Source organism: Bubalus bubalis, chromosome 24 (assembly GCF_019923935.1).
Source record: "Bubalus bubalis isolate 160015118507 breed Murrah chromosome 24, NDDB_SH_1, whole genome shotgun sequence".
Lineage (NCBI taxonomy): Eukaryota > Metazoa > Chordata > Mammalia > Artiodactyla > Bovidae > Bubalus > Bubalus bubalis.
In genome coordinates this window covers 17,094,523-17,109,453 of record NC_059180.1, presented here as the reverse complement: position 1 = coordinate 17,109,453, position 14,931 = coordinate 17,094,523, and the positions used below count along the sequence as shown (strand labels likewise).

General features: G+C 51.8%; 1 protein-coding gene across 1 annotated transcript in view; it reads left to right on the top strand.

Moving 5' to 3' along the window:
- KATNIP (katanin interacting protein) overlaps positions 1-14,931 on the top strand; it is a 236,339-nt gene that overhangs the window by 70,989 nt on the left and 150,419 nt on the right. The window contains exons 4-5 of the mRNA XM_006070561.4: positions 166-335; positions 2,560-2,657. Coding sequence (XP_006070623.4) covers positions 166-335; positions 2,560-2,657 — 268 coding nt within the window. The remainder of the gene's footprint in view (positions 1-165; positions 336-2,559; positions 2,658-14,931) is intronic.

The following is a 14,931-nucleotide window of genomic DNA, read 5'->3' as shown; positions in this document are numbered from 1 at the left end:
TGTAACGGGCCTCTTAGGGCTGTTTATAGATGAACAGCTGGGCGTCCGCCACCCAGCCTCTGATTAGAAACGCTTGCCTGTCAGAGCGGCAGGTCCCTCCCCACATGGGGGTGGGCGGTGGCTCAGGCTCCTCGGATGAGACGCTGGTGATCGTTTCTCTTCCAGGATATTAAAGCATCTGAAAACCAAGGACCCCGTGCAGTTAAGGCTGGAGCACCTGGAACAGGGCTTCTCGGTCTATGTCAATGGGGCCAACTCCGAACTGAAGACGTCCCCTCGGAAAGCCGTCCACTCCGACTTTTCCAGAAGCGCCTCCCACACCGAGGGGACTCATGGTGAGCACGGTACTGCCAGGTCAGCACCAGCTCTGCTGACAAATGAGGGGCGATGGAGCCACATCCCACGCACAGAAACCAGTGAGCCCGTGCAAGTTAACTCTGTCCACTTAGCCACAAAGAGACAGCATGAAAATGAGAGACAGTGAGAGAGAGATTCTTTTTTTTTTTTTTAAACTTCTTTTTAAACTAGTCTTGGCGTCCACTCCCACAGGGCAAAGGAGCCCAGAGAAGTCAATTCCTGGCTTTTAACATTTCCTGGATCTCACGTACCAGTCGTTTAAGGAAAGGTCTAGGATAATTTTGGTGAGACCTGCTTTTCACTCACTGTGTCTTAACTTCAGTACCTAACCCCTGTGATAATTGATTCCACTGTTCAGGTCTGAATTCAGTTAATCCATACTCTGCAGACTTTAATCGGATTTCATGTATCTTATAATAAAAGGATACATGAAGTAAAATCTGGAAGTGGAATAGGAGATGCCCGATCCAGCGGCTGGCCCCATACGGGCCCCCAGAATGATTTGGTAGTGGTTGGCGAGTCCCACGGACAGAGGAGGCTGGCGGGCCACAGTCCATAAAGAGGTCATAGAGAGTCGGACACAACTGAAGCGACTTAGCACGAATGAATGCAATGGCAGCACGTAGGAGTCAGACTGGGGCTTCCCAGGTGGCGAAGTGCCTGCCAACGCAGAAGCCACAGGTTCGACCCCTGGGTAGGGAAGAGCCCCTGGAGTAGGAAATGGCGAAATCCCATGGACAGAGGAGCCTCGTGGGCTACGGTCCATGGCGTCGCAAAGAGCCAGACATGACTGAGTGACTGAGCGTGCGCATGCACACACACACACACACACACACACACACGCACACGGGAGTCAGACACAGTTTGGGCGTGTTGCTTTGGGGAAGCCGTTTGGTCTCACCGCACCTCTGTTTTTCTCATCTTTAACATGGGACCAATGAGTGCCAGAGTGCCTTTCAAGACTTGTCATTTTGTCTGAGAGGCCAGTGTGCTACTGACTTACGAGAAGAGGATTTGGAACAAGGCTGGGTTGGGTTCAAACCCTGTTCTGCCCCTTTCTAGCTCTGAGACCTCTGACAATTGGGTCCTCTCTGATCCTCAGTAAAATGGGAGTCATTACGCCCACCTTGCAGATTTCCCAGAAGGACTGAATGATAAGAAGTCTAAAGTGTCCAGCACACAATAATCTTTTTAAAAACTTTTTATTTTATATTGGAGTATAGCTGATTCACAATGTTGTGATACCCTCATGTGGACAGCAAAAGGAACTCAGCCGTACGTATCCACGTGTCCATTCTCCCCCAAACTCCCCTCCCATCCCGGCTGCCACATAACATTGAGCAGAGTTCCCTGTAGCACACTATTCTTGATTTGTGTTCCAACTCATTGGCTCATAGGTATGTAAGATCCCAAGCCATTAACAGGCAATAAAAATGAATACAACAAGGGGATAAAAGGAGAAAGTGGTGTCTTCAAACCTTCCCCAAGGAGAGCCACTGCATTTCAACCTGGAGTTTAACATGAGTTTCCTAGCCCCCAGGGCAGAGAGGGAAATGGGATGGACTCTCCTAGCTTTCACAGGGGAGAGTTAGGCTGACCTGCTGGTTAGGAGAAGCAGGACTTGCTAGGGTTCAGGGAAGGGCAGATAACAGGAGTTTCTGAATTTGGGTCCCTAGTAGTATGTTCAGTCATTCAACAGTTCTCTCCCCTCGCCCCTCCTTTGGTGGGCCTGTTGTGCGTGCTGTCCTGACCTGCTTCTGTATCTTAGAGATGCTCCTTTTGTATGCAGACCTGCCCAGTTCAGCTGCCCACTGTTATACATACTGTTCCATAGCATGAGGGGCTGTGACCGACTCCCCATCCCTTGTTGGGCATTTAGCTTGTTTTCTTTCTCTCTCTCTCTCTCTTTTTTTTTTTGGCCCCACTGCTCAGCCTGTGGGATCTTAGTTCCCCAACCAGGAATCAAACCCATGCCCTCTGCATTGGTAGCATGGACTCTTAACTGCTAAATCACCAGGGAAGTCCCCATTTAGCTTGTTTTCTGATGCTTTGTGGCTACAAAGAGTGCTATAAAAGTGAAGAGCTTTGCAGATATGACCCTGGGCATCCCGATGGGCATTGTAGCTGTAAGTTGAAAAACCACCATCAGTGTGGGTTCATCTTTGGGGGCTCACCAGTTCTCTTCCCCTCATCTCTGTGCAGACTGTGGACGAAGAACGCTGTTTCGAGAAGCTGAAGAAGCTTTGAGACGCAGTGCACGGACAGCTCCCAGCAAAGCCCAGCGCCGAGGATGGCATCAGGTATGGAAACCCTGGGCAGAGTCAGGACGGTGGCCCCAGCTCACACTCTAGAATAAGGAGCAGGCTTCTTGTGACAGAAGAAACGTAGAGTGTTCAGAATCCCCAGGGGTAGGGGGTGGGGCTAGCTGGGCACTGCCGTGGTGCCCTCTCTGCCTGTGGCACTGGCCTCTGGAGAGCGGAGGAGCCCTGGGGACCCACCAGCCCTCTCTGTGACATGATCCCCCCCTTCTGAATGGGGCCACCCCAGGTCAGACTCACAGCATCACAGGTCACACTCACAGTCCCGTCGTAATGATGCATTCTTACAGCTGCTTTTTATTAAGCACCTGTGATATGCCAGGCATGGTCTCAGATGCCGGGGATACAGTGGGTGTATAAGACAACACCCCCAACCCACAGACCTGAGATGCCACATCAGGTTGCTACCGATACTGCTGATCCAGCAGCTTGCTTTTTTGAGCACCTGCCGGTATCAGGCGTGGGCTAAGCTGCCACATGACTCCTCTCCTTTGCCCTCACAGCAGACCTGCAGGATATATTCCAAAGTCCTTCCTCCTTTTTTTTGGCCATGCCATGTGGCACGCAGAATCTTAGTTCTGCAAACACCCCCGTGCCCCTTGCATTGGAAGCACAGAGTCTTAACCACTGGACCACCAGGGAAGTCCCATGTCCTTCCTCTTTTAAGGACGCTGGGGGCACAAAAGCTCAGAAATGTTAAGTGAGCTTTCCAAGGTCAATCACTAAGAAAGGGTGGAATTAAGATTCAGATCCGAATCTGTTGCTCCAAGCTCAGCGTTCTTGCTCCTATAGTCCTTACATCTTCCCTTGTGGTTACTCAGCCTTACCTGGGACCAGGGGGACCCCCACTGTGCAGTCGCATCACCTGGGATGCTCAGGCCCCACCCTCAGAGATTCTGGCTCACTTGGTCTGAGATGAGGCTTAAGCAACATATATATATATATACTATATACACACACACACACACACACACACAGAGTATATACATACATACATACATATATATACACACACACACATATATGTATATATACTGTCATGGTCCGTATGCGAGTTGGAAAATAATTTCCAGACATGAGGCAGAATGAGAGGAGAATAAAGTTTATTGGAGAGGCAGATGCTGTTAAAACAGCAAGGTGGCTCAAGGCGGAGCCAAACTCTTTCACAGGCTAGTAGGCAATTTTTATAGCCTCAAGGCAGAGAAAGTTCCTACTGGAATGGTGGCCTTAGGTGACTGGTTAGCGTGCTATAGGGTGGGTAATAGGATGGGTATTTTACCTAATACGGGGTCAGGGAACTGGCCGGTTTAGATCTGGAGGCTCATGGCTACAGTTGATTGCTATGGGGCTTGGTCAGTTCCAGAGATTTTTTTTTTTAATTAATTTATTTATTTTAATTGCAGACTAATTACTTTACAATATTGTGGTGGTTTTTGCTGCACATCAACATGAATCAGCCACGGGTGCACATGTGTCCCACCATCCTGAACCCCCCTCCTGCCTCCCTCCCCACCCCATCCCTCTGGGTTGTCCCAGAGCACCAGCTTTGAGTGTCCTGCTTCATGCATCATACTTGCACTGGTCATCTATTTTACATATGGTAATATACATGTTTCAGTGCTATCCTGCTTCTCACCTGTGACCTTGGTATGCACCCTGCTGTGCTTAATCGCTCAGTCGTGTCTGACTCTTTGCGACCCCATGAACTATATAACCCAGGGCTCCACATATAGCATATGTTTGGATCTATGGTAAGTACTAGGACTTCCCTGTTGTCTCAGCAGTGAAGAATCTGCCTGTAGTACAGGACACACAAGTTAGATCCCTGGGTTGGGAAGATCCCCTGGAGAAGGAAATGGCAACTGCTCCAGTCTTCTCACCTGGGAAATCCCATGGACAGAGGAGCCTGGCGGGCTGCCGTCCTTGGGGTCGCGAAGCGTCGGACACGACTGAGGACGCTTACACAAACAAGTGAACATGAACGGCAAATACTTTTAATTGTATTAAAAGTACAATCTTTGCTAACCCATCTTTGCTAACCCCAGAGGAACGTGAGTATCCTCACTGTGCCACTAAAGAAATCGAGGCCCAGAGAGGTAATAAGGTGACCTGCTCCCACAGATGTTGACGGAGGACAGTGGCTGAGGATTGGACCCTCAGCCTGTTCTCTGCAGGTACTTTTGTACATCTAGGATGAAATGGGCAGGGGTGTTCCTGCCAGCCTAACTCCCAAGCCTCATCTCGCTGCTGATGAGCAAGGCCCTCGGGTCACATAGCCCGGAGGCTTCCTTTTGTCCCCAGCAATGAATATTAATTTCCCATTAATGAGGCCTTTCTCCACTTCTCACTTCAGACAGTTCTCCAAGCTGTCTTGAGTGCCTTCTATTATCAGGAGCCGTTATTTGCGTCTTAGACGGTGACTTAATGGCTGGCCCCGGAGTCTGTGCAATTTAAAGACTTGGCCTAAGATTAATTAGCATCCCTCCCTGGTCTCTCCCTGTGGTCCCACACTTCACAGGGCCTAATCATGGCTAATTCCCTGGCTTCCTGATGCCACGAAGGCTGTAATTGTCCTTCTGTACCCAATCCGTCAGGGGTCAGTCAGTGCCTAACAGGGGAGACCCCCAGGCTATTTGAATCATAAATGAATGGAAGGCTGGGAATGGGGGGAGCGCTTACAAAATCCTTGGGCTGGTAAGAAGATGAGCTTGAGCTAGGCCTCCAGGAGCGGTATACCCAGTATTCTCAAACGGGCCAGCCAGGAAAGCTGTTACCTAGGACACAGGAGGGAAGATGGGGGATCAGCCTCAAGAATGTGTCACCTGGGACCTCCCTAGCGGTACAAGGATCCGCCCGCCAGTGCAGGGGACACGGGTTCTATTCCTGGTCCCGGAAGATCTCACATGCTACGGAACAACTATGCCCGGGTGCCACAGCCGTTGAGCCTGTGCTCTAAGAGCCGGGAACCACGACTGCTGAAGCCCACGTGCCCTGGAGCCCCTGCTCTGTAACAAGAGGAGCCACCGCCACGAGAAGCCCACACACACCACATCTAAGAGAGTAGCCTCCGCTCGCCACAACTAGAGAAAGCCTGTGTGAAGCAACAAAGACCCAGCACAGCCAAAAACAAAGAAGTAAATAAGTAAAAGAATGTGTTACCTGAACTGTGATGGAGGAATCAGGAAGCCAGTGCCTCAGCCGTTGGCCTCTGAGAGACCCTGTGTCTGCTAGTGAGACACTTGGAAGAAAGACCTCGCCCACAGCTCACCCAGCCGGGGTGGCATGTGAATGAAAACACTCCTGGCCTCTACCGTGTGCTTGGCACAGAAGCAGCTGGCGTGTGTGCCCTTCGTCTCCACTTCACCTCTGCTGTGCCTGCCTTCCACGAGGCCATCGGATCAGCTGCACCCATGTCACATCCAGACCCTGGCTAAGAGGGAGGCTGGGAAATGCAGTGTGTGGCTTTCCAGCCTCTAGTGAGCCAAGAGGCACCCCCAAAAGAGGGTGAAATGGGTGCTGGGGCACCATCCCATCAACTCTGCTCCACCCACACACAGTCCTTTGGGGACCACCCCTCAGAGATGGAGACAAATACAGGAGTCTTCAGAAGTGGCGATTGGACTGGGAGCCACTCATGAAGGAATTCATCCATTAAGTTAATGAACATGTATTACCATGGGCTGGGTAGTCTCCAAGTGTGCCCAAAATGCCCCAATCAGGCTCAGTTCCTGCCCTGGAAGATCCGACTGTGAAGACATGGGCACAGCTCATCCTGGGAGGAAGATGCCACAGCTGTGCTCCTGCATCTGGAAGGCCAATCTGGTAGACTCTGAAAATTAACTACTTGAAGCCTGTGGGCTCAACTTGCCCCCCAGATAATGGTTTTGGGTCTCACACAATTTATAAGAGACTTAGTCACTTGGTAACACTTTAATTCAAAAATTTTTATGTATTTTTTAAAAAAGCTTGATTCCTAATTCCCCGGGAAAATGGAAAGGTCTAGCCCCCAGGCTGGGTTGCCTGCCCATAAGGCAGCCATCAGCGGTCCACCTCTTCAGGTAAGAGCATCTGGCGGCAGGTGAGCAAGTCCAGAGGGTTAAGAGCACAGACTCAGGGACGGCAGCCTGGGTTCCAAGCCTCAGCTGCACCACCTACTAGCTGAACGGTCCCGAAGAAGTGGCTCAGCCTCTCTGTGCCTGTCGTCTCCTCTATAAGCAGGGTTGGTGATGGCACCCTCCCCATCGGGTAGTTAATGAGGCCTGAATGACTGAGCTCTCCCAGTGGTGCCCAGCACGAGTAAGCTGGCAGTGAAGGGCACTGACTGTCGTCATCAGCCAAGGGGGAGATGCCGAGGGCAGCTTTTCCCTCCAGCATGTTCTTACACTCATTCAGTCCTTCATTCATTTAGGGACCATTTACTGGATATACTTTTGGGTTCTGGAGTCAGAGCATGAGTGAGGCAGGCCAGGCCCACTCTCCTGGTGCTCACGGTGGTGGAGTGAGTGAGTGTCGGGTCAGTTACTCTCATAGGTCATAGGTCAGAGGACCTATGAGAGTAGGTCAGAAGACCCCAGGAAGGAGTTTGGATTTCATTTTAAATGCGAGGACTCTCCTGGAGGGTTTTCAGCAGGAGAATTATGTGTTGGGCTCCTGTTTGGGAAGCATCCCTGGAGGTTGCCCTAAAGGGCCAGGCTTGGGGGTGGGGAAGGGCATTTGAAGCAGGGCTCCCTATAAGCCTAACAGGCCTTTTCTCTCCCCCAACCTTCCCCAGCCCCCACTCTCGCAGCGGTTCCCTCCCCGCAGCTCCGTCTTCTCACTGCAGCCTTCTCTGGGTCACAGTTTTTCCTTCCCTCCATATTCATTTGTTGAAATTTTCCAAGAGAGAGACTATCTGAATCTTTCCATTCTTTTTTTTTTTTTAATTTTAAAAAATAATTTAATTTATTTAATTTTATTTTTGCCTGTGTTGTTTTTGCTGCTGTGTAGGCTTTTCTCTAGTCACAGTGAGAGGGGGGTTACTCTCTAGTTGTGGTGCACAGGCTTCTCATCGTAGTGGCTTCTCTTGTTGTGGAGCCTGGGCTCTAGGGCACACGGGTCAGCAGTTGCGGCCCCTCGGGTCCTAGAGCTCAGGCTCAGTAGCTGTGGTGCAGGCGCTGAGTTGCTCAACAGCATGTGAGATCATCTTGGACCAAGGATCGATCCCATGTCTCCTGCATTGCCAGGCAAATTCTTTACCCCTGAGCCACCAGGGAAGCCCTCTAATTTCATTTTTGTTCCTCAGGTCACGGGCTGGCTTGCTTCAGCCTGATGAGACACCCACTGAGGCCTCAGTCGGCCGGGACTGAAGGTGGGAGCCAGGTCAGATGATTCAAAGCCTGTCTGCCCTAGAGATGTCCCCCACACAGGGACTCGGTCCCCACCTTCTTGTTGAGGAGGCTGTAGGCAGGACAGTAAACAGACCCAATTTGCCAACTGCTCTATGATTGTCAGGGGCGGGAGGGAATGCATTGGCTTCCTTTGGCCCCAAGAAGTGGGGTTAAGTAGAGAGTTTCTCCACGGTGGGAAGTACACGGGGACAGATTTTGGGGTGTGGAGGATACAGAGGAAGGCAGTCTCTCTCTTTTCACCCTTTTGGATGGGTACCATCATCAGTGGTGATCAGAGCTGCACAATTTCCGGTGGCCCCTGGTGACCAGTTCTCAAAAGCTACCCCGTCAGGAGCAGGACCACAGCCTTGTCCCAGTCCCAAGGTTTCTCTTGTACGCTGTGCCCAGCAGGACGGACAGGTGGGGCCACACAGTCCCTCGTTATAGTCACACTGGCCCAGGCTGGGTCAGCAGGGGACACAGTGGTCACAGTGCACAGCGGACCCCACAGGTACAGGCTGCCTCCCAGCCAGCACCACTTCTTCCCCATCACATCCCTGCACCCTCCGACTTGTCACCTTGCCAGTTTCTCTGTGTGCGTGCGTGCTAAGTCGCTTCAGTCGTGTCCGACTCTTTGCGGCCCCATGGACAATAGCCTGCCAGGCTCCTCTGTCTATGGGATTTCCCAGGCAAGAATACTGGAGTGGGTTGCCATTTCCTCCTCTGGGGGAATCTTCCCGATCCAGGAATCAGACCCACGTTTCCTGCTCTGCAGGTGGATTCTTTACCACTGAGCCACCTGGGAAGCCCTGGTTTCTCTGAGCAGCCCCTTAAACTCTGTTGAGGCACACATAACCCTTCCACTGACCAAACCCAATGCCACTTTCTGTAGAAAAGAGTTCCCTCCTTAGGGTCTTGCCCAGCAACTAGGAAGCACTTTTGGGTGGAGCTGCCCTGATGGAAGGGGCTGCAGGCGCACAGACTCCAGGATCCCTAGGCCAGAAGGCGAGAGAGCCATCCATACGCTGGCCAAGAGGCTGACCACTCCACCTGTAAACGCCTTCCCAACTCTCCAGTGCTGGAGGGACCAGGGACCCAGATGGCTGTGCTGGGCTGGGCTTCTGAGCGGCCGCCCGCGCAGTGGATCGGCTGGTGGTGATAAATGGCTCTAGTTGGTGCTGTCCTTTCTTCCCCCACCACTTTTCGGCCTTAGATCTTTCTGCTGCTATCAGTGGATTAAGATATATGGCTTCCTCAGCCTTGTAATACTTGGGTGGACAGCGGCCTAATCAACAGAGCCGTCGTTTACCAAAATGCTGTCAGATTTGATGAACGTCATCGACTCTTAGCATTAAATTGGTGGTGAAGGGATTGGCCTTCCAGCAATTTACTGTGGGGTGGGCTTTCCTTAAAGGCCTGAAAAGCAAGTTCATTGCAATTATTAAAGCACAGGTTTTGTTCTCACTCTGCTGCCATATCCGGTTTCCTGTTGGGGGTCAGGCAGCTTAAGCACCTCTAGGAAAACTCACAAGTGAAAATGTGAAGCGTGGGGGACCCTTCCCTTTGTGTTTTCTTTTCCCCCTGAGTTTTGAAAACCCCTGCAGTGAGAACAATAAATGAAACAACCCATAAAGCATCAGCTTTACAGTGACCTTGCTCAACACAGACTGTCAGAGCACGAGCACTGTTGTAAGAGATCAGACAGATCCAGGAAAACCGTATCAAATAAGATCAATTTATTCCCCACCCCAACCCAAAGCTCTCTGTCGGTATCTTCGGAGCTCTCAGGCCCCTAGAGGGAGCCATTTACATAATGCACAACCTGTGCAACCATCCAGGTCAGTCACCTCTCAGCTTTGCTCTCTCTTTTTTTTTCTTAAGTGATGATAAGCGTAAATGCACACCTCTTAGAATACTGTACTAGAAGGGTGGTGATACACAAAAACTCTGGGCATGACATTGGGCTGAGTGTGGCTGAGTACAAAACAAGCTGCCCTTGGGCTGGCAAACTTGTTTGTGGGCGTTTAGGCATGTTTAGGGGCTTCCCTGGTGGCTCAGACAGTAAAGAATCCACCTGCAATGCAGGAGAACTGGCTTCCACCCCTGGGTCAGGCAGATCTCTTGGAGAAGGGAACGGCTCCCCACTCCAGTATTTTTGCCTGGAGAAGTTCATGGACAGAGGAACCTGGCGGGCTACAGTCCATGGGATCGCAAAGAGTCAGACCCGACTCAGTGACTAACACTTTCACTTTCACTTCAGGGTGTTTAGGGCTTCTGAACCCTGTTCCAGTATATGGTTGATAGTGCAAGGGACTACCAGATCTGGATGCTTGCAAGTAGGCAGGAGAGAGCAGCTGCTCAGAAACGCCCACTCTGGGTAAAGCGGGGAGCCAGCCAGAACCCCGGGCATCATCTTTGCAAGGACATGAAGGTGGGAGGCAGGGAGCGGGCTGGCGCACCCAGGGGCTGGCTCCTCGGCGGCAGCAGGTGGGCGTCCTCATGTGGGTGGGGCTGCTCACCACCTCCTCTCCATGGGGGCAGAGGCACCTCCTGGGGCCGGGGCGGGAGAGCCGGCCAGATGGAAGGACTATTTATTTCTCTCTCCAGCACCCACTCAGCATTTAGAAGCTCTTTCTGGACCACATTAATTTTGTCACATGTTGCTTCATAAACACATTTTTCCGTTATATGTGCTGAGTGGGTTCCTTGAGGCCAGGGCATTGGTTTGCATTTTTTTTTCCCCATCCTCATGCTTCCAGAACCTTGTTATGCAGTTAGCACTTGGTAAGGACTTGCTGATTAAGTTCCTTAATGCCCTATTGCAAACCTGTTATACCTTGGTGAGGCAAGTAGTTGTGCTAAGCTCCTTGGAGGGAGGAGGGAAAACTGTGGGACAGAGACATACCCACGGACTCTTCTCCGTGAACTGGGGTGCTTTCTTACATTTATAATTAAGGTCAAGCCAGAAGAGCTGCACTGAGCCCAGCTCTCTCACTTGCCTGTGGGAAATTCCCACTTCAGACATGGCTGGATCCAGGTGCTCAGACACTGTATCAGGGCTCGTTCACCATCACCCAACTCTGCTCTTTTCCATGTTGTCCTGGCAGAACCACAACGGCCACCAGCAAGCAGCCCCCAACTCACATTCTGTCACCTGCTGTTGCATATTTTCGGCTCCCCTAAATCTATCACTCAAACATAAGGGCCAGTGGGATCTAATGCTCAGACTGGCCAGGCCAGGGTCATGCACTCCCTCCACCCCTGGATGCAGTTCCACACGAATGCTTGGATTAGGAGTGGGGAGGGGGAGGATTTCCCAAAAGGAAACCAGGGTACTTTTACCAGAGTACAGGGGACTGCATACTGGACAGACAGAAGCAACAGTGCCCACCGCCAAGCCTCAGAGACTTTCTGATCTTACACTTCTTCCACTGAATGTGTGTTTAAACCACCTGGGGTCTTGTTAAAACGCAGGTTCTGATTCCTGCATCTGAGATGGGGCTTGAAACTTTGTATTTCTCATCAATTCCCTGGAGAAGCCAATGCTGCTGGGCCCTGGATCACACGTGGAGTAGCAAGGCTCTTGTCCCAGGCCTCCGTTTCCAGATAAAGGAATAGAAACGCACGGAGGGGCCAGGCTGCACCCCAGGCAGGGTACCTGTGCCCAGTGGTCCTCCCTCCCTCCTCCTCTCTCGTACTGTTTCTTCCCAGCATTTGAACATTATTGAATGATTCCTGGGAAAGAGGGAGGGGCACATGGTGGAAAACCCATCCCAGCCATGGACTTCAAAGCCTTCACAGCTTCACCCTGACCTGGGGCAGGGAAGCCCCCAGGAGCTTCCTGGCCTGGAAGCCCCAGTTCTATGGATTCCGTGGCACCCACTCTCCACGGACCCCACTGCTGGTGCCAGCAAATGCTCTGAAAGCGCGTTGATAAAGCCTGGGAGGCAGTGATACCCCACGGGGAGCCAGAGCCCAGGGCAACAAGGTTGATGGTCAAACAGAAGATGGGTGGAAGTTGCCATTCTGGAAACAGCCAGGCGCACTTGGAGTCTGGGGAGCGTCACCACAGGACAGGTGGCCTGTGAAAGAAAACGTGTCCCAGGGCCCCTTCGTTCTGCGTTTCTGCCTCCTGCCTATTCTCCGTTGGGGAGCTCCCTACCTGCCTTTTCTGCCTCTTACACTCTCTCTCCAATGCCTTTTCCTAGAATGATCTATGGCCCAGCTCCTGTGTCTTTAGTGTTTAATAGTCTCAGGAAAGTCTTGAATCCCTCTCTGATCTCCCCAAAGGCTACTCTAACCCAGCCTGGACACATTTCTTCTTCACGTGCCTGTTGGGGGCAATACAGCGTGGAGGTTCAGAACTGGGGTCAGGCAGCAAACTACAGCCTTGGGGCCGAATTCAACCACAGCCTGTTTCTGTAAATCAAGAGTCCAGGGGACACAGTCATGCCCATTATTACGTGTTATTATTTATCTTGTGGTGCTAGTGGTAAAGAACTCACCTGCCAATGCAAGAGACATAAGAGACTCAGGTTCAATCCCTGGGTCCAGAAGATCCCCTGGAGGAGGGCACGACAACCCACTTTAATATCCTTGCCTGGAGAATCTCATGGACAGGGAAGCCTGGCAGGCTACAGTCCATGGAGTCGCAAAGAGACAGACGCGACTGAAGTGACTTAGCATGGATGCACGCATTTATTTAGGCAAGGCTGCTTTGAGCTACAATGAAACAGTGGAATACTGTAGCAGAGACCACAGGGCTGGCAAAGCCTTTAAATATTTACTCCTTACAGGAAATTGGCCCGTCCCTGGTTTCCAGTAAGGCCCCTGGAGCCATGCTTCTGGGATTCAGATACAGGCTCTGGGGCCTCCTAGCTGTGAGACACTGACCTCATGGCTTACAGCCTTGTGCCTCGGTTTCCCCCTGGAGTAGCTATGAGAACTAAAGGAACACAGGCCCCTGAAGCTGTTGGAGTGGTATCTGCTCTTCATTAAGTGACTTGGTGTCCAGTGTGATGGTGGCGGGTTGGTGGGCATGGGCAGTGTAGATGCGGCTCAGAAAGGACTTCCGTCCTGACCACCGCGAGTCCTGCAGGGCAACAAGGCTCACGATCTTCATTATCAAGATAATGACACGATTTACTATGCTTGAGGGGAAGCTGCATCTTATCCCGGGGAGTGGAGTTTTCTAAAGCTAGGGCATCGGGAAATGCAAGCTCTGAATCACTGTTGACTGTCCCTCGGCTGGGAAGTAGATCCAGTACACGGGGCTTGGTGGACCTCTCCTGACTCTCAGGTGGTGGCTTGGTGGTTTAGTCGCTCAGTTGTGTCTGACTCTTTTGCGGCCCCATGGACTGTAGTCCACCAGGCTCCTCTGTCTATGGGATTTCCCAAGCAAGAATACTGGAGTGGGTTGCCAATTCCCTTCTCCAGAGGATCTTTCCAACCCAGGGATCGAACCCGGGTATCCTGCATTGGCAGGTGATTCTTTACTACTGAGCCACCAGGGAAACCCATAAGCCCATCAGAATCTCAGAGTGACATTTAAAGAGGCCCTGGCTCTCGGATTTGTGCACATGCACAGCCTCACCAATAGGAGGCATCCCCTTAGATTTTGCTCTCTGGGCACCTGACTCACCCCTTGCCCTCTGCTGGCCCCAGTCTTGTCCAACAAGTCCAGCACAGCCAACGTTGGGAGTCAGAGCGCTGATCCAGTGACACTTTCTTTCCTTGCCTAGCCGGGCAGCTTGCTCCTGGGTTCACGGTGGGTGAAATGTACCCTTGAGGGGGAGGTCCGGCCCCCTTGGTGCCATGTAGGGCGAGTAGTGCAGCCCTACTATACACTGGATGGATTGCTAGGCAGACAAAGCTCCTGATACTCAGGGGCCAGGTAACAGTTATGCTTGGCCCAGGTGTCAGGTGTGTGAGTGTATGTATGGGAATCAGCGTAGGAGAAAGAGGTTGGGGCCGGGTCGTAGAGACCTTCACATGCCAGGTGTACCATTTGGGGTACAAGTCTGGCTGCGAAAGCAAGGGGACCCAAGTAACTCTGGCTTCAACAATGTGAAAGTTGGTGTCTCCAGCAAAGGTTAGTGGTGGGCCGTCACCTTGCTCCGAGAGGTGGCAGAGGAGGCCAGGCACAGCCTCTTTCGTCGCTTTAGCCTCCTCCACAGGCGGTCCCCTCCCCACCATGCTCAGCAGCTAGCCATCACCTCCTCACTCCAGCTGGCAGAAAAGGGGGTCAGGGCAAGGGTGGGCACAACCTCGAAGATACACACATTCCCCCTCGCCCCCACAGCACTCAGGCCAGAACGCGCTCACCTGTTCCCCCACCCCATTCACAGGGAATGCTGGGAGCATCACGTGCCCACCTGGAAATGCAATACAAGAAAGGGAGGGGAAATGGATGTTCAGGGGACGTTCAAGGGGTGGGTTTCCCAAAGAGTGACTCAAGGGATGCTGGGAGGATGGGGTCCCACCACACAGCTTCCACGGCCTGAAAAGTTTGCCATCTGTTTCATCTGTATTTTACTGGATTGGCCAAACAGTTCATTCAAGTTTTTCTGTAAGATGTGATGGAAAGACCCAAATAAACTTTTTGGCCAACTCAGTATTTTTAGGATTGTCCCCAGTGTGTGTGGAGGAGGGGGCCTATTAAAGGCCCTGGGAAGTCCTGGTCCCAGACTCGGGCTTTCCCAAACTTATTTAGATCACAAAGCCCATTTGGGGAAGTTGAACACCTACTAAAATTCTACTGATATGTCCAAGCAAAAAATTACTAAAAAATTCTACTGCACACACTTTGGGCGTAAGAACCAGTGAAGACTTGAATAGGAGTGGTTCAACCTATCCAGCGGCCTGTCCAGGGTGACCCCCAGTAAGGTGCA